Raw genomic sequence first — 20,773 nt, forward strand, 5'->3', positions numbered from 1 at the left:
TTATATTTTATTTCCTTGCCAAAAAATATTATGATAGAAATAACCTTTCCATTTTTTCTAGAGTAGAAAAAAATCAATTTCCACTGACTAAATTAGTCAAATTTTGAAAAAACAAGCATTCTGAGAGTATTGGAACAAAATGCTAACTTGATCTATAACTTGTCATAGTGTAAACTATATAACAAATATCAAGTCAATATCTTCAAGAATGACGAAAAGAAGCGTTGAAAACTGATTAAGTGAATTTTCTAAGTCCAAGGACCTTAACTCTGCACAAAATCATCAGACCGGAACAAAATTTGATCTTGATCTGTAACTTGTCATGATAAAACTATATACCAATTATCAAATCAATATATTCAAGCATGACGAAAAAAAGTGCAGAAAATTGATTATTTGAGTGAATTTTCTAAGTCCAAGGACCATAACTCTGCACAAAATCATCAGACCGCAACAAAATTCGAACTTGATCTGTAACTTGTCATGATATGACAATACACCAAATATCAAATCAATATCTCCAAGCACAAAGAAAAAAAGTATGGAAAACTGATTATCCGGACTGACAGATGGACGGACAGAGTGCAATCCTAAAGTCCCCTCGACTTCTTCGGTAGGGGACTAAAAATTGCCAAAACCAAGTGAAAAAGTTTTCATATCTTTGGAAATAGATAAAGTTCCATGCATAAGTTACCAGCTTCCTGGTGTAAATTGGGATCGCCTTGGAGAAAACGTGCGATTTCCCTGATTTTGTTACCAAAAAGAAAAGAAAAATTGTCAATCTACATGATCTTTCCAACTATTTTTTGGCAGGAGGCAGAACTAAAATTAATGGTACAAGAATGCATAAGTGTTTGTCAATTAATGAACATTGTATACACAGTCTTCACGATAAACTTTTAGATCTATAGGCCCGGAAGTAAATTTTTGGAAAAATTTAGTTAGATTCTGCTGGCCTGTAGATATGATTTTTACAGGCCCTAGAGCAATTTTACAAGCCTGGGCTGCTGGGCCTGTGGTTCAGTGTGAAGACTGTATACAATTAAAAAATGGTCTTCCTTTACAGGTATACATCTATCCTAACTATACAGTGTGTACAAATAATGCAGCGAAGAGTTGATGAGCAGGTTAGTGATAGGATAAGTCTGGTATTCATAAATATTATACTTTTACTGAATATTATTAAGTTAGTCAACCTGTAAATTACTTAAAAACTTCTAAGTCATGTAAATGGAAAATATGTGAGGACACACATACAAATATATTAGTCAAACCTGCTGTAAATGTCACAGGTCTCTATATACACATGTACATGACAAAGCGACTACCTGTCTCGTCAGGTCATCTTTCTCTTGTCCTGCTGTAATATTTATTACAGGATATCTCTGGGTCAATTTTCTATTCCACCACCTCTTTCGCCAAAACAATATATTTTTCACCACTTTTGATTGATTTTTTTCGCCAACTAACATAAACATATTTTTGTTTGAAATTTTCCTTCTTTCTAACCAAAAAAAAACAGTTGGCCGCATTTTGTTGTCCATGATAATTCTTCAATTTTTTATTTAATCTACATTGTAAAAAATACACTAAACATTTTAAAAGATACTGTAAAATTGCAATATAGATCATTAAATCGTCTTTTTTATACGACTGCAAAAAAATTTGCGGTAGTATATTGGTATGATGTTGTTGTCGTCGTCCGAAGACACATTGGTTTTTCGCACTATAACTTTTGTTAAAGTGAATGGATCTCTATGAAATTTTACCATAAGGTTAAATACCATAAAAGGAAGGTTGGGATTGATTTTGGGGGTAATGGTACCAACAGTTAAGGAATTAGGGGCCAAAAATAAGCATTTTCTAGTTTCCAGACAATAACTTGTGGAACGGTGTATGGATCTCTCTGAAATTATACCACAAGTTTCCATACCACAAAGGGATGGTTAGGATTTGCTTTGGGGGGTTATGGCTCAAACCGTTTAGGAATTAGGGGCTTAAAAGTACACTATTCTGTTTATCGTGTTTATGAAATTCAGTGTTTCTCATTAAATAGATATATAAATTTAACAAAGTTAAGCTGGGACATAATTTATTTTTATTAGTGTAATAGTCCCAGAGTGAAGCAACTTAAATCAATAAATTGAAATAATGCATATTCACGGAAATATATACATTAATCAAACAGATCTAACCAAAAGTCTGTTAATGCGTGTGGAATGCGTAATCTTCTGTCAGTTGTGCCATTCGTGCGTCCGTAGTTATTATCGTAAGAATACGGATTTCGGTCATAGCTGGTCTGTTTCCGATGAATCCCACCTCATATTCGTAGTTCGTACAAATATTTCAATGGCGGACAAAGAATATTTACAAAAATAAACGTTGTTTGACAAACTATTTGGAAAGGAATATATGACGTTTTTTAATGCAATAAATGGATTATAAATTTACTGAAGGCAACTTTCATCATGTTCTAATGAAGTAACAAACTTATTTTGTCGAAAATTAGAATGATTTGATCAAGGATTTGTATACTATACAAATCCTTGATTTGATGTACGCTCTCGAGTAACAAGTACCGGAAGTGATAAAAAAATTGTCTTTATGAAATAACACGCAACAAACTGTAAATTCAATGCTTTAACTTCTTTTCTGAAGAAAATAAATCGTTTATGTCTTTTAATTTCTTTACTTATAAATGAAAAATTGATGTTTCACCGACTTGGTAAAAATTTGTGCAGATGACGAAAGCGAGTATGGTGAACAACAGGGCGACTAGATTTCGCTTTTAATGGTTGGACAAAGCGAAGTGAAGGACGCGAGAGCGACTTTATCGCCCCAGTCGCCTGCTACCATGAGCCCTGAGACTGATTTATGAACTTGTAATTCAAATGATCATGTGAAGACTGTCATGACTATCTTGCTTGATCCACATGGTTTAAACAGTAACATACACATGTAAATACTTTTTGTAGAGCATATAAATTGAACCGTACACATGCCTTTAATTTTGTACAGACAATAACCTTTATTTTACAGCAACAGAGAAGAGTGTCAGCAGGAGAGCCACAATATCCCAGAGTTATTGCCCCTTCTGCACAGAGATTTGAAGGAGGAGATAACCTTATGTCTTTTCCACTACAGAATTTTCCGTGAGTAAAGATATTAGAAACTTAGCTGATATCTTACAATGTGGTATATAAATATTATACAGGACAATTCAATGTTTTTATTCTGGGGAGATAACTCTTGACAAGGTATACTTGGGTTTTAGGTAGAAATTTTTTACAATTTGATACTGACACTGATATTGATACATTATCGTGAACTCCATTTTGATACTGCAACTTGTTCATAAGAGATAATGGAGTAATTTTGTAAGTAATGTTTCGGCATAATTTTTTTTCATTATGACCATAGCTCTTCACAGGCCTTCCCCAGTTGTTGTATAAACTTTTGTTTATTTTCCATTAAAGATTGAACCAAGGGGGTGGAATGCACCCTGGCCAGGCACCAAATGCCCACCATGGAGTTCAGCAACCAGCACATCAACAAACTCCTAATCAGTCAGCCATACCACAGGTCATTCAGCCGCCTCAGGTAAGTCCCTTATTAATAGGTGAGAGTCAGTTACCTGTTTGTAACCAAGGTTTTTCTTTGATAAATAATAAAAAGAGAGATAAGTGACTAAAATATTCTTACTATCAACTACTGTTGAGAAATAAAAGGAGGTAATTTACCTAACTTTGTTAAGAAGGAAAAGGGAGATAATCTTCCTAATTTTGTTAATGAAAGGGAGATAATCTACATAACTTTGTTAAGAAGGAAAAGGGAGATGATCTACATAACTTTGTTAAGAATGGTAACTGACTTCAATCTCACTGTTCACTGCTGATAGACTATTAGGAACATGCAATGATTATTTTTGTAAATTTTATCCATATCCATTGCTGTTAGAGAGTTTATTTTGCAGCATGCAGTAACTTGTATTGCTTATATTTATACTCTTGCTTGTAAGCATGCCTTTATATAAAAATTCAGACTAATGAGTAAAATTTAAGTTTTCTACAAAGTAGAGACAAGTGTGTTGTTTTGGTCTCGTCTCTACAAAGTAGTGGAGGTGAGACTTGGGTGTGTTGTTACAGGCAGCTTCAACAATTTGTTTTGTGTTTGTGATTAGGTCAGTTTAAGGGGAACCACTAATGGCAAGTCAATGATATTTGGTATGCAGTTGTATTAGCATTGGTACATCTCAATTTCAAGGAGATCTTTTAGTGTAAACAATACTTTATTGTGATATTATAACATAAACATTACAAATATGACAGTTTTATTATGATTGGAAAACAAATGAATTATCACTTTTACAAATTCCTATGCCTGGTCCAGTTGAGTTATCCAATTTAAGGAGATTATTTGGCCCTGTCCCCTTAGTCATAGTCTGTTGATTTGGAAACTTTTGCTTAATTTAAATTTGTGATTAGGTCAGTTTAAGGGAAACCATTAAAAATCAATGATATTTGGTACGCATTAGTATTATCGTTTGGCACATCTCATTTTCATGGAGATTACATGGCCCCATTCCTTTGGTCATGATCTATTGACGTTGGAACCATGTACTTGTTTGTGAATAGATCAGTTTTAAGGTAACCAAATATTATAAGTCAAAGATATTTGTTATGCTGTTGTATCAGCATTAACATATCTCATTTCCAGTGAGATTATTTGGCCCTGCACCTTCAGTCATGGTTCATTGATTTTGAATGTTTTGCATAGTTTACATGTTAAGTAGTGCCATTTTAATTTCAAAATTTGCATTTTGCTGTCTAAATGACATACAGGCGAGACATATCTCTGTTTCAACAATTTATTTATTTATCATGTGTTATTGTAATGAATGGTTTGTAAACAACTTCTTGTATTATGCAATGGAGAGATTTAGTCTATTCTACTGTTATGTGTATAAATTTTCATTAATATTTTATTTGCACTTATTTTATAATTAATATCAAATCACAAAAGTAGCCCTGGCATTAATTTGACACAGAAGATTAAAATCAGACCAGTAAAATGTGAAAATAAAAAAAGAAGACCAACAAGTTTGCTTTTTCAAATCACAAAATTTAATCTCCCTGAAAAATAGCCATTTTATATTACTTTATGTAATTGCTTTGCTGTGTATGTTATATCATAGATTTCCTCCATAAACGGCATAGATATAGTTATTTATCATGATTTATCTTCTGTTACCATAATACTGAGAGATTTAACAACGATAGTTTTGGTTTTCCAAAGTCTGATCACATACATTATTATAGAAACATGTGTAGTGCACAAAGAAACTGGTAATGACAAGTTTGAAAGAGTATGACATATCTTTTTTTCTACCTTTCTTGTTTTGTTTATTTGAAGGATGACAAACACAAAGCTATAGTCATTCAAACAGATCCAAAACAAGACACTGCTGTGAGTTATGTCCCTTAGATTGGAGGATAACTTCCTGTATACAATGGAGGATGGATATCAGATTCTTTTCCTTGTGCTTTTTAGGGGGTCGGACAATTAATGGTGTTCTTTGAAATATGATACAACTTTCATTTTCTACTAATATGTATAATAGTTAGAAAACATAAATAATGAAGGTGGTGGACAGGTCAGCCTGACTGATATTTCTTCCTCACTTAAGAGCAACCTCCCCAGTTAACCCTCTAAATGATATTTTTCTATGACTAGTTTTGAGAAAAAAGGTGCTGAATTGCGAAATAATTATAGGAAGGGTGTATACCGTATTTAGTTTTGATCAAATGTATTTGGTAATGAAAATATTTTGAACACATGAATTAGTATAAATTTCTTCTTTTTCAAGATTTACATAGATAAAGCCATTTTGACTATGTATTAAGAAATGATATTCATCCTCTCCATTTGTATGTGACCTTTGCCTAATCTAATAAGTCTTTAGTTCACCTTTCACCTTCTGATCTGTTAAAATAGTCACGATAGTACAACTCTATGGCTGAAAAAAATACCATATTTAACTGTCATAAAGGTAATAGTTGTACTTCATCTAAAAACCTCTCTGTCATAACATTTTCTTAAATACTTTCTAACACACAGTGTGTCTGTTTTTACACTTGCAATGGCATAGTGAAATATTAACCAGTATTATCTAACCCTAAACTTATTGGAGAAATCAGGATCATGTTTGCAGTAAAGCTTTCTAAACAATTCTAATCCATTTTGATGTTGCAGTGAGATGGATATTTTATATAATATGAGCTGCGTTGGATAGAACTCAACCTTATGCAAATGAATATCAATACATCTGTTAACTTATTTCGGGTTGAAAAAATCTCTATGCAAATCTGTAACTGTTTGAAAATTAGGTTGATATAGAAACCCTACAAAACAGTCAAAAATTCATCTTTTATTTCGTTTTTGAATGTTCCAAAATAAATCAAAGTCATATACATGTACATATATACGTGCACTTGCATAAGGTCGATTTCTGTCAGACGCACCTCATTTGTTATAATTGTTTGTGCCTCACAGAAAATCAAGGTATTTTTATGTTTATGATTGTCTACGGAATGATTAGGGAAAGGGGGAAAAAACTCACATTTTGTATGATTTTGACCGATTTTGTAAATTTTCTCTTTTGTTCTGTTTAGATAAATTTGTTTTAATAGTTTCCTCTCCTGTGTAACAATGGTGTAATGCAATATAATCCTCAGAAGTAATATTTGTACACACAAAAAACTTTCACAGTTATACATGTATGAGAGGTCAATTTGTACATTTATGTGTTTTTTTGTCATTTTAAAAAAATATTCATGTACATATAAGTCTAATAGAAGTTATTTGTGTAAGCTGACTTTAGTGGGGAATTAATGACATTTAAATACAAGATAATTATATGAAACTCACCAGTTATCACGCTGTTAGAATAAGAAAACAAATAAAAATATGGCAGAGTGTTATTTTTTATTAAAAATGTATTAAGAGGACGAGTAAGCTTATATGTTTACAACAGGAAGTGATTCATTTTGAGGTTTAGTCAAGAAATTACACATTGTTACAATCATGTCATTTCTTTATAGGCACATACAGCCCAAGTTCAAGGTCAACAGCAACAGTTTCAGAGGTTAAAGGTTGAGGATGCATTGTCTTACCTTGACCAGGTCAAGTTACAGTTTGGTAACCAACCACAAGTTTACAATGACTTTCTAGACATCATGAAGGAGTTCAAATCTCAATCGTAAGTAATATAAATAAGAAGATGTGGTATGAGTGCCAATGAGACAACTCTTTATCCAAGTCACAATGTATAAAAAGTTAACAATTATAGGTCAAAGTACGGCCTTCAACACGAAGCATTGGCTCACACCGAACAGCAAGCTATAGGGCCCCAAAATGACTTGCTTAAAACAATTCAAACAGGAAAAACAACTGTCTAACCTATATAAAAAAACAAGAAACACCTATGAACCACACCAATAACCACTGAAATTCAGGCTCCTTAATGATTGTTTATTGATATGTTAACTGCAAAGACGATTGGTTGTTACCAGGGCAAATTTACTGTCTGAAATCTGAATGTTATGATTTATGTTGAATAGTTTCTTGTTTATGTTGAAGGGAAGTTATATATAGACCACATTCACATTCATGCATCTTTCCAATGTATCAATGCTTATGTTATTAAGTCACAGTAAGAGTAATTTGTTCAATGACGTGATTGGCACCTAGCAGCACTCATTCATATAAAAGAAATGATATATACTGACTGATTAATCACAGTTAATGTTGTTATACAAGTTTTAACCCTGTTTACAACATCAACATAAAAGTATAACTGTCCATAATCAATTACAGAAAGATAACATTTATGTTAAATAAAGAAGGTAGTAATAAAAATAAAAAAATTGGAGTTGGAAAAAATATGAATAAGATTTGAAAAAAACAAGTCAGCCAGACAACCCAAAAATAAATTACAGAGCAGGTATTGTAATTTAGTTACAAAAATTGTTAATGATTTTTCTCAATGAACTCTGGGTGTTATATCTGAAATATCGTATCTCAGTATATCAAGAGTGCCATCACACCAAATCATCAGCAATCTACACTTTTCCAACAGTTTCACTTAGTACCAACAAATATTATTTTAACTGAATCACCTTTTATTGATTGTGTGTAAAATTTAATTATTGATCTGCATATTCAGTATAATAGTTAATGTTTGTACTTGTAGAATTGATACACCAGGAGTCATCAGTCGTGTGTCCAACTTGTTCAAAGGTCATCCGGATTTAATTGTGGGATTTAATACATTTCTTCCCCCAGGATATAAGATAGAAGTCCAGGCTAATGAAATAAATGTCCACCAGCCAGGACAACAAACTCTATGTATCCCAGTGTCAGGGGGACCGGTCAACCTTTCCTCGGTAAGATAACACTTTTTAAGAAGACGTTTTTTTCAAATTTCCTTTGGTAAGTTTGAATACTTTTGAGAAAGAATTATTAATTAAAAACTAGATTAAGTTTAATGACAGACAATTGAGATAATAAACAAATTCGTTTATGTATAAATGGTATAAAGTATAAACCATGGACAAAGTTTTATAATGTCTTCATCACTCTTGTTCATACAAAAGAATTATCTGTAAGTTTGTAGAAAGAAATGTATGTCTGTAGAATAAACTTGATTAAAACAAACTCATGAAAGATACTGGGCCGATGATTTTGTACGCCAGCCATGCTTTTGTCTACATTAGACTCATCGGTGGCGCTTCATGTTTTGTAGAATAAAGAGACATTTATGTCATTTTCATTTTAGAAAGTTCCTCCTCCAGCTCACATACCTAGCAGTCATAACCATAGCAACCAGTCATCTCACCATAGTTACCATCAATCACCTCGTCATAATCAGGAACCAGTTGTCCCTGGTAACCAGCATAGTACTCCAGTCCAACAACAGCAGCAGCAGGCTGGACAACCAGTCGAATTCAACCATGCAATAAATTATGTCAACAAAATAAAGGTACATTATATTATTTATTTATTATAACTAGTGGCACCTGGGGCTCTTTTCACTAAAAAAATCTTACAACTTATATTGATCGTAAGGTATACTGAAATGTTTAGTAACAAGTGTTTTTACTTGTAAGATTTTTTGTGAAATCAATCATTGTTGTATTTAATACTCTTTGTAGGTAAAAAAAAAAAAGTGATAAGTCACATTGGATAATGTCACAATTGAGAGAAAGATTATTTTACATGAGAATTACCACAGTTGACAGCAAATTCTAGCCTTTCTGTCATAAAACTTAACTCAGTACTTGTAGTACAAAATTTGTGTTGGAAACACCAAATCCAGTTTTTTCATTGGTTGATTTCTGAATTTGAGTACAAAAATTGTACTCGAAAGTTATATGACAGTCATAGTTTCTATATGATCAGTTTATAATCCAAAGACTATAAATATATTGGTATAATAGACCTTGGTAATGAATATTTAACAATGTAAAAAGTGTGAAAAGTTAATCAGGGTGAAGATAGGAGATTTACCTGCAAACAATATTGTGCATATTATCAAAGCAAAACTCAGTCTCTTTATTTATATCTATGCTGATTATTTTTTTACAGAATCGATTTCATGGTCAGCCAGAGATCTACAAAGCATTTCTAGAAATTCTTCACACTTATCAGAAAGAACAGAGGAATCTCAAAGAGGTATTGTACCAAGTAGATGATACAGATACATTGTAAATCAAGGAAAATGAAATGTTTCTGAATTTGCGGGATTTTGACATTTTTTGTCCCTTAATATTCCTCTACCATGTCTACCAAACTTTGAATTTTCATATTTGTCTGTAGTTTCATCTATGCATTGATGTAAATTTTCTAGCAATTAAATGACCTGAAGAAATTTTGTCGGAGTTTGATATCAAAGTAGACAGTAAAGCTGCCTCTGATTGAACAATAATAAAATTTTACACTTTATATTGACTTTGGTTTGCTTATTTGTGAATACCAAATGAATTTAATTCATATAAATGTTTTTATATTCATAGGGAATAGTGACGAGTTACAAGCCTCTGACAGAAGCAGAAGTTTATTCACAGGTTGCAAAGTTATTTCAAAACCAGGAAGACCTATTAGCTGAGTTTGGACAGTTCTTACCCGATGCCAATGGCTCATCTTATGGAGGCTATGTAATTATTACATTTTATATTGATTATAAAAGACAAGAGAGATTTTCATGAAATATAACATGAAAAAGTTGACTGTTTTTTATTTGAATATTGCTAGATTAAGATAAGATTTAGATAGTATGGTTTACCGTGGATTCATTTTTATTTGTTGGATACCAATATTTTATAGGTTTGTATGCCAATTTGGCAAAACCATGAAATCAAGTATCCACAAAATTACAATGGTTCTGCAATCAACGAAAATAAGTACCCCAGTATGAATCCACAGTAATAGTTAGTGGGAATAAGATTATGTTTTCATTTTAACATGAAATGTTGTTTGTTTTGTAAACAGAGATATCTTGGTGGTGTCTCTAATTCTCAATACCATTTTGGGGTTGGAATATAAAAAAATTATTACAGTAATTATTGTTTAAACCGTGCCATGGCGTTGTCAGTTTGTCTTCTGAGTTTGAATATCCCTTTGGTATTTTCCGCCTCTATTGGGAAACCTAATTTTATATTCCTCTTTTGACAACTTATCTTCATAACTCCATATTTGGTACATTTGTCTATTGTATAGCTTTCTTCCGTTTATTTGCAGTCTGCTTTTCAACAAAAAGTAAGACAAACTTTTGCCTTCTGTATAGTATAGGTTTAGACTTTGTTTTTAAAATAAAATATTATATTCTACAGATTCCTTGCTGGGAGTCAGCAATTGTTTCTTCATTGTTATATTTTAATTAACATTTGAAAAATATGCTATAAAAACACTCATCACTCGTAGTGATTATTCATTACAATTTTTATTTAAAGTTGAATATGCTACAGAATGACTCGGCACTAGGAGTCAGGAACGATCATTCATCTACAGTAAAGAAACCAGGCATGAAAAGTCAGATGAATAAATCCAGTCAGCATAGAAGGCCCTCTAGTGGACAACAGCCACCACAAAAGGTATGTCTAGATAGAAGCTAAGCACCTCCAGTGGCCAACAGCCACCTCAAAATCAAAGGTCTAGAAAAATGTTACAAGAAGTCAACAATTAAACCAAAAAAATGTATTGCTTGTATATATATACTGTTATAGTGAATAATTTCCATGGTGGTTATATTTGCAATTCCAATGTCTAAAACTTTCATGCTAGTATTTATTTTACTAATCAAACAACAAGGTAGCCTTCATATCAATATCATTTAGGGCTATTCCATTAAAATGTATGTGGGAGGGTAGGAAGGGAAGTTTAATTATTGAATGTGGGTCATGGGTCTTTTTTCAGTATGCATCTATTACCATTATGCAAAATTATCTAAAAAAAATGGTTCTTGGTTGTAGGGATATTTTGAAAGTCCCTTCCTACCCTCCCACATACATTTTAATGGAAAAGCCCTTATTTGTTCATACTATTTCCTTGTGATCTTTTCATGCATTTTACATTATGACCAAATAAGTGACAATAATCTTCATGTTTGTTGATCCATTAGGAAAAACACAAAAGGAAAAATTGTTCCAATGCTTCTTACTCTTCATGCATGAAAGCAGTTGTAAATTTAAAATGACTATAATGAATGAACTAGTTTCTTATTTTGCAGAAACAGAAGACTGGTACCCTGAAGGATATATCATTGGCTGAAGCAGGAAGATATGGAACACTTACTGAGTTTGCTTTCTTTGACAAGGTAGGATTTACACAAGATACAAGTTATTAGGGCTGTAAATTCATGTTTCAATCCTCACAAGTGGGAGATTGCAATAAAACCTTTTATCTTACCTCCTATACATTTCTAGGAATATGATTGGTTAAAAGTGACCGCGTGGAGACCGTGTATATTTCGTATGGGGTTAGTAGGCATGGTTTAATTTAATACACGGTTAGTAGTGTTGTTACATCCCTTTATAAAAACAACACAGCATTGAGGAAAAATCTGAAGTGGTTTCGCCCGGACAACAGATGAAATAATTGATGATGAACAATTGAAATAAATGCAGAAAACACATTAAAAGCTAATAAGTTGTTATTGTTGGCATTTGTTTTTGTATAGACCAATGGAAGTAGGTTCTTTATCTTGAAGACTTGATAACTTTGATTGGCCACTAGTCTGAATGCCACATATTAAGATAGCCGGTAAGATAAATTCGTAACACAGTGTGCTAGTGACCTCATACAAATTATATCTTATTAGGTCACAAGCACACTGTGTAACTAATATTATCCAGCAATAGACCTTCCTACTTATACAAATACAGGTGTACAGATAACTTGAATTGATATACGTATAGTATACATTTGTAGTCTCCTGGTATCCTGCTTCTGTTGCGAGCGAATGGTTATGTTCAAATTACTGTTTACGTCACAGTTTAATTTGGGGTCCTCGCCTTGATAGGCATTTTAGTCATGACAATTTAATTCATAATCAAATTCAATGGTTTGGAAGTAAAAAAATAAACTTTTAAGGTCAATGTTAGATTGCGGGGAAACAGCTGTTTTATTGCAGTTTTCATTCCAAATGACGAGCTTCAATTATTTATAATGTTTGTAGGTGCGTAAAGCATTGAAGTACCCTGAAGTATATGAGAACTTTTTACGATGCTTAGTACTGTTCAACCAGGAAGTAATATCCAGATCTGAGTTGGTGCAGTTAGTTCAAACTTTTCTTGTGTAAGTATATAATAGACAAAAAAAATTTGTAAGTACGGCAATTAGCTTGTAAGGTTAGTTATGTTTTCATTTTAACTTGATATGTTGGTTGTTTTATTTTTATAAACAAATTGCTTACTGTTTGGGTTTTGGAACAGAAAATAATGAACTTTGCTAAAACCAAATATTTTATTCTGCTTTAACAACTTCTCATCATATCTCAATTTGGAATTTTGTTTTTGACAAATAATTTACTAAATTTGTACCCTTTTTGGTGGCAACTTTGTTTTGGCAAACATTTCAGCAAATTTGCATCATTTTGGCCCATAGTTTGTTATTGACAAATAAGTCACATATGAGTGGTATAATTGCCAATGAGACAATTCTCCACCAGAGACCAAATTACATAGAAGTTAACAACTATAGGTCACTGTACGGCCTTTCACAATGAGCAAAACCCATACCACATATTCAGCTTTTATAGTTTGCATCATTTTGTCATTGAAGACGATTTTGATGAATTATGAGGTGAAATTCATTTTAGATTTAAACAAAATGTGAAAATATAAGGGTCAATCTGTTATTATTACGAGTTTATTTTGATCAGTGTACACAATCATCATACAATCATAATTTGCCATTATTCTAGTGTATAGTTCTGAAATTAGTTCATAAAGAAACACTTTTTGACTTAATATCATAAAAAATTATTTAAAGTCATATGTGTTTTGTCTTTTTCATTTTGACTTCTTGATTACTGAAAGACATTATTTGATCACATGAATTTTGTTCTAAGAAATATAACTCTATTATTCTTCTTCCATGTACTAAAGAATGGTTCAGGGTTGGAGATAAAATAAGGGTCAGTGAACTGATAACATACACCTTTTTTTGGCTTAAGTTACTCGCTCAATTTGTGATAGAATTTTCAATTTTTTCAGTAAATATCCAGAATTATATAAATGGTTTAAAGATTTCCTTGGTTATAAAGAATCTGGTGGAACTACAGAATCAATACCCATGGGAGCCACAGGGAAGGAAAGAGTTAGTGGTGATCTTGCTATGGAAATAGGTATGTTACAAAGTCTTTCTAAGTGGGAACTAGAGTCTAATGGTCTTACAATGGAAATGGCACATTATATAAAAATAAATGTAGCCATTTGTGATTTGGAGGTTACAAGACCATTCAGATGCACATTAGGTGCGAATCTTGTCTGAAAAGGGACAACTTGTTTTGTTTACAGATAAATCATTGAAATAAATGAATAAATAAATGTATTTTTGCTTCATTTATAGTATTTTGGGCTTGTTGAAGCCTATTTAGTAGTTAAAATGATTTATTATAAAGCGCGGGGGAGGGTATACTGTTTTACCTCTGTCTGTCCATCCATCCGTCCCATGAAAATTTTTCGTCGCATTTTTCTCAGGAACTACAATACAAGGATTTCTGAATTTTGGTTTCAGGGTTTATATAAGTCGGCTTTACTGTGTGATGCGTTTTCAGATTGATCACTCAACAACTTCCTGTTACCGAACACTTAATCATTTTACACAACACATCCAAGTTGAAAATTTTTGTCACATTTTTCTCAGGAACTACATTACAAGGATTTCTGAAATTTGGTTTCAGTGTTTATATCAGTCAGCTATACCGTGTGATGCGTTTTCAGATTCATCACTCAACAATTTCCTGTTTACCGTCAAATATTTGGGCTGGGGGTATCATCAGTGAGCAGTAGCTCGCAGTTTCACTTGTTTGCATTGAAAAGAATCATTTATTTGCATTGAAAAGAATTAACTCCAAATTAAGAAACTATTCCTTTTGAAAAAAAAATCAAAGGCAGGCGATATGGGCAATGGGGAGCAGCTCTCTTTATTATGGGATAGCTATGACACTGTCTAAAATTGACGACAGTTTTTTTATGACTGACGAAATTGAAAGTTGTTTTATTTTTTAGATTATGCAACATGTAAAAAGTATGGAACAAGTTACAGAGCTTTACCTAAATCTTATCCTCAGCCTAGATGTACTGGGAGGACGTCATTGTGTAAAGAGGTTAGTTTGGTAACTTACAATGTGATTAAGATTCCTAAACAGGCAAAGTTCAAAGCATGGATAAAATTAGTGCATATGGGTTAAGAAAAAATGGGAAAAGATATACTGTAGATTAATTATTACTCATGGTATACCAATTTCTTGGGTACATGTGACCCAAATATTTAAATGTTTATAGAATTACACAAATTTTCTATAGGCTTGTATGCAGACTTTGGCAAAACCTTGAAGTCAAATATCCACAAAGATGTATAAGTTTTCCTCTATCCATTAGAATTGGTTCCCACTAAAATTAAATGAATCCACAGTAGTTTGTTTGTTGATGTATACCTTTTTTGTGGACTTTGGCTATATCATGGCAGCTAGATTTTTAAAAATGGAGGAAGCAGGAGAGAACCTTCTACCTTCTGCAGGAAAACTGGCAATCTTTCACAGTATAAACTAGAGTCTATATAAATAAGAAGATGTGGTATGGGTGCCAATGAGACAACTGTCCTTCCAAGTCACAATGTGTAAAAAGTAAACAATTATAGGTCAAAGTACGGCCTTCAACAAGGAGCCTTGGCTCACACCGAACAGCAAGCTATAAAGGGCCCCAACAATTACTAGTGTAAAACAATTCAAACAGGAAAAACAACGGTCTAATCTATATAAAAAAATGAGAAACAAGAAACACTTATAAACCACTTTGCTAGGATAGTGGTCACTGTAGTTGACCACTCAACAACTGAGGCCACTAAATTGGTAGGGTAAAGAATAAACTGTTCAATCTGTAGGATTTATTTCAAAGCACCATTTAAGAAATGACTGTAATATTTTTTCTGTCTATGAAGAAATAACATCAAAAATGTGGCGCACACTGAATATCCCGCGTAGCGGGTTATTTTAAAGTGTGCACCACATTTTTTATGTTATTTCGAATAGACAGAAAAAATATTACAGTCTTTTCTTATAATTTAATTCTAAATTCCATTTTAAACCGGAGTAAACCACGAAAAAACGTTGATGACGTCACGGTCACATGACAAAATTATGTCTATGAGCTGATAAACAAAACAACGTCAGCCAATCAGAAGACGCGTTACATCCAAAATTAAATTATTCACTGATAAACAGAAAAGCACCATTCATTGATAAACAGAAAAGCACCATTCACCGATAAACAGGAAAGCACCATTCACCGATAAACAGGAAAGCACCATTCACCGATAAGCAGGAAAGCACCGTTGACTGATAAACAGGAAAGCACCATTCACTGATAAACAGATCAGTTGATCAGTCAATGAAATACAAACGTGTGGTAGCGATCAATGTACTCCTGATTTCGGTTTAAATGTTTGTTTAACTCTTGTTTCTCATTACAGGTATTAAACGACACATGGGTATCTTTCCCGTCATGGTCAGAAGACTCCACTTTCGTTACGTCAAGGAAAACACAATATGAGGAACATATATATAGATGTGAGGACGAACGGTTTGAAGTAAGTTTATGTGATTTTGACTTTGTTATATTGATTAAAAGAAGATTACAACAGTATTTGCAGATGAATATAAAATTCACTATGCAAAAATGGATGAAACTGAAAGATGAACTGTACATGCCATGAAAAATATGTGGATGGGACTTTAAGGTGTCTTTATAAAGTTTTTAGATAAATGAGAATAATCTGAAAGTACTTTATTCAAACAATGTGAAGAAAATTTTCATTAATTATTTATCAGTTTTTGGGTAAAGATTGCATGAAATGCAATCAAAACCCTATGGTACTGACTTGATATCTAAATCTTCCAAGGTTTATCACTACCTTTGAGATACACAAAATATAGTGCATTGATCATAACATTCTATACATCCTATTCATGAACATTTCCAGAAATTTATCAATGAAATATATGCTCAGATATTCAAGTCACAAAATGATGTTATACTTTCAAGAAAATTACATAAATTTTGCAAGGTGCAGGAAACTAATATCTGTTCTAAAAATATCAATGATGCCATTGTTAAAGTCATCTTTAAGAATTGGAGTTATCTTCCTTTGTCCAGAATTGTAGTTGAATCAACTACAACCAATGCTTTATACAATGCAATATTTAATTTTACTTCCAACTGATAAATTAAAGCAATCTTTACCCTTCAATGCTAACAAGCACTTTGATTTAAAGATTTTACAAGTGCCCCTGGTTTAACTGTTATTAACATCAATGGGGACCTGAAGTAGATGTGTAGTAACATTAAATATTGAGCTTTATGCAAGTCTGATGCAAAGGGATGTGAATTCATCCAAGAGAAATTCTTAAAGTGGGGCTATGACATTGTCACATTTTTTTCCATGCTGCGTTGTATTGGGCAAGTGCTTTTCAGGTCTGTGACACAACTCCTTCCAATGTTTTGAACTTTCAATATATTGATTGAGCTTGAATATTTTATCACACATTCCTCCAGTACGTCGTAACAGAATGTCTTCATATCTTGTCTTGAGCTTGACAGTGGTGACTTGAAATATGTATGCGCTCATTGGATATATCAGACTCCTACTTCTTGTTTTCCAAAACTTTGAATTACAAGCGTGGTATGCTTAACACAACATCCACTTATTGCTCTCTCCAATGACAAAAAGTTCCTAAAAATATATTTTATTTTTCCTTACAGTTAGACATAGTTATAGAGTCCAATTTATCTACAATTAAAGTGCTAGAAGGTGTTCAGAAGAAAATGTCTCGTATGAACTCTGAGGAAGCAGCTAAATTCCGTCTAGACAATACATTAGGTGGATCCTCTGAAGTTTTACATAGAAAAGCTATACAAAGGTAAGTGTCTATCTATGTCGTACAGGATTCTCAGAAGTTTTACAGACCAAAAATGAAATTAGAATTGATTTATGTTGCCTACCTACCCACCTAAAAAAAGTAGCCTACCTGAAACATGTTATGACACAAATCAGTTAAATTTTTTGTTTTAAGATTTTTCATGCTCTAATGTCCTTTTCTTGTCTAAAACATGTAACTTGTGATGTTTGCAAAAAAAAAATCCTACCTACCTGCCTAACCCTACAAGGCGTGGGCAACATTATACTGATATTGTTTTAAGGGCGGCCTAACCAAAAGTTTAAATTGTATTTCTATTGACAGGATATATGGTGACAAATCTCCAGATATTATTGATGGCCTCAAGAAAAATCCTGTTGTAGCTGTACCATTAGTGCTAAGAAGGTAAGAGTACTTCCCTTTGTATTATCTCCACTTGCTAGGTAAGCATCACTCCAAGAAGATTTCTCATCTGGGAAGTTCTGTTTTCAGAACTATTTGTATTTATTTTACAAAAAAAGACTGGTTGGATCTCTAAGAATGGAAGTGAACAGTATTTTACCCCAAGTTTTTTCAGTGGAGACAAATAAAACCTCAAATCAGAAATTCTTCTGTAAAGGAAAGTCTGTTTAATGTATGAATTGGTAAAAAATAGAGAGCTTGTAGTTTTAAAGAATGTAATACTGATAAATTAGTTCAGATCTGTTATGATAAAAATTTTCTAGTTTGCAATGAAAGTTTCGTAGATTGCTATGATAAAGTATGTTAAATCTATGTTTATAAATACATTTACAGTGCATTACAAATTTATTTTTATATTCAGATTAAAAGCAAAAGAAGAGGAATGGCGGGAAGCTCAGAAAAACTTTAACAAAGTGTGGCGAGAACAAAATGAAAAATATTATCTTAAATCTTTGGATCATCAGGGCATTAACTTTAAACAGAATGATGTAAAATCATTACGATCTAAGGCTTTGTTAAATGAAATAGAGACAATATATGATGAGGTTGGTATTTAATTTCAACCTTTTGAATATCAGGATTAAAATTTTGTACGCCAAAAGTCTTTTGAACTTTTAAAGTTTTTTTTCCATATTTCTAAATATTTTTATACCCATTGAACATAGAATTTTTTGTCAATGTATACTTTGCATGACATCGGGTTCAACTACTTGTTTATATTACAAGGTTGTTCAGATTTACTTACTTTTGTCTGAAGAATTTTTGTCAAGCCTGCGACTTTTGTCGCAAAAGTGAGACATAGCGATCCTACATTCCATCGGTGGCGTCCACAAATATTTACAAGCTTGTTTATGATCATAAAATAGTATCCAGAAGTAGATTTTGTAAAAAAAAAATCCAGTTTTCCATATATTACTTATAAATGGACTTAGTTTTATTGATGAATTAAGGGATAAATCATCAAGCAATGTAAGAATTATCTTCTTTATCATTTGTTCATTCAATAAATTTATGTTTCAACTCTTTTATAAATCTATAGATTTGATTGCATACTGTGTTCATTTTTTACAAGCATAACTTTTTTCATAAATTTCAAACGTTTTATTTCATTAACTGTAAATCTATTATGTGCATTCCCCTATCACACTGAAAACATAGACAACAGCAAAAGTAGGTGAGACTCTGGGTTTCCGCGGAACCCTTACAAATTTTTATATTTGTTCCCAGTACTAAACAGAATAGAAATACTGCAAAACTGGTTTCTAAGCTTTGCTTAAATAGTAGATGAAATTAGATACAATGTTTATGAAACTACATTTGAAAAACATGAATTTTCAGGATGTTCCAAAGAGGATGCTTTATAGTTACAAAATATTTATTGTAATTTCAGCGACAAGAACAGTATAATGAAAGTAGTAATGAACCGTGGAACCCACATTTAAGTTTACATCATAAAGATAAATCTATGTTAGAAGATGCAGCTTCATTAATTATTCATCATGTGAAACGACAGTCAGGTAATTCTAGGTTTTGGTGGGAAAGGGGGAGATAAAACTATGTTAGAAGATGCAACATCGTTAATTATTCATTATGTTAAACAACCGTCAGATAATTCTAGGTTTTGGTGGGAAAAGGGGGGGATAAAAGATCCAACATACACTTTGACATTTTAAATATAAATTTCTATCGGAAGATACACCCAGGCAATTCTTCGTTTTGGTGGGAAAGTGGGGGATAATAAATCTAACATACACTTTGACATTTCAAGGAGGAGATAATAGATCTGACATTCACTTTGCCATTTTAAAGGGGAGATAAAAGATTTGACATACACTTTGACATTTTAAAGATGAATCTATATTGGAAGATACACAAGTGTTCCATGTTTTGGTGGGAAAGGGGAGATATAGATCTGACATACATTTGACATTTTAACTTCTTATCTACCACAGTTACCTTTACAGTTCACTACTAGACACTGCTGATTAGTTAGCTACTGCAGCTTAATTGTAGGTTAACTACCAGAGATAATTTGCAGTTAGAGAATTTTTCACAAATTGTTACGGCTGTGTTATGAGTACTCTAATTAAATGTTTATTTAATCAGTATTTATTGTATATTAATTGAAAAATGAAACAAATACCAAATCAATTTCTTTCTTTTCCTTATCAAGCTTGAAAGCTGCCGTAAACGGATGTAAAAAGTTTTCAAATTATTTGTCCCTGTTTGGCTTCTTCATCCTCGGAAGACTCGCAATCTTGATCCGACAACTAAACTATCCCTTCCTATACTTCTAATTTTGCTTTCTAATTGCATAAATCCTTCAAATTCTTCACTTTCGCTATCCGATTTGAACAAAGAAGCCCATTCATCCGCCATTGTTTTAATCACATTCCGAACGTGTAAAATTCATCATAATTAAATGTAAACACACACAGTTTATAGAAAAGGAATGTATGAGTTGAAAGATTATTCATTTGTAAAACCGAATTTCATTGGTTCATTTCGGGATTCCCCAACAGTTTTGTCCAATCTAAAGGGTTTTAACAGTGGTATATTTTACGGAACTACGCAAGTGTATGTTTACAGTGGATCTATCAGTCACTGCGAATACAC

At 32.4% G+C, this 20,773-nt stretch overlaps 1 protein-coding gene across 2 annotated transcripts in view; it reads left to right on the plus strand.

Annotated features, from left to right (window-relative positions):
* Positions 1-1,049: 1,049 nt before the first annotated feature.
* LOC127731683 (paired amphipathic helix protein Sin3a-like) overlaps positions 1,050-20,773 on the plus strand; it is a 29,495-nt gene continuing 9,771 nt past the window's right edge. Inside the window, exons 1-19 of one of the 2 annotated variants that reach the window (XM_052240463.1) lie at positions 1,050-1,127; positions 3,040-3,152; positions 3,477-3,600; positions 5,413-5,466; positions 7,101-7,258; positions 8,252-8,444; positions 8,837-9,040; positions 9,646-9,732; positions 10,074-10,214; positions 11,010-11,150; positions 11,786-11,872; positions 12,734-12,852; positions 13,773-13,903; positions 14,790-14,887; positions 16,252-16,368; positions 17,541-17,698; positions 18,020-18,100; positions 18,519-18,702; positions 19,548-19,674. In XM_052240463.1, the coding sequence (XP_052096423.1) occupies positions 1,050-1,127; positions 3,040-3,152; positions 3,477-3,600; positions 5,413-5,466; positions 7,101-7,258; positions 8,252-8,444; positions 8,837-9,040; positions 9,646-9,732; positions 10,074-10,214; positions 11,010-11,150; positions 11,786-11,872; positions 12,734-12,852; positions 13,773-13,903; positions 14,790-14,887; positions 16,252-16,368; positions 17,541-17,698; positions 18,020-18,100; positions 18,519-18,702; positions 19,548-19,674 (2,395 nt within the window). The remainder of the gene's footprint in view (positions 1,128-3,039; positions 3,153-3,476; positions 3,601-5,412; positions 5,467-7,100; positions 7,259-8,251; positions 8,445-8,836; positions 9,041-9,645; positions 9,733-10,073; positions 10,215-11,009; positions 11,151-11,785; positions 11,873-12,733; positions 12,853-13,772; positions 13,904-14,789; positions 14,888-16,251; positions 16,369-17,540; positions 17,699-18,019; positions 18,101-18,518; positions 18,703-19,547; positions 19,675-20,773) is intronic. The other variant, XM_052240464.1, reaches the window with a different exon arrangement.

This window comes from Mytilus californianus, unplaced genomic scaffold (genome assembly GCF_021869535.1).
Source record: "Mytilus californianus isolate M0D057914Y unplaced genomic scaffold, xbMytCali1.0.p SCAF_20, whole genome shotgun sequence".
NCBI lineage: Eukaryota > Metazoa > Mollusca > Bivalvia > Mytilida > Mytilidae > Mytilus > Mytilus californianus.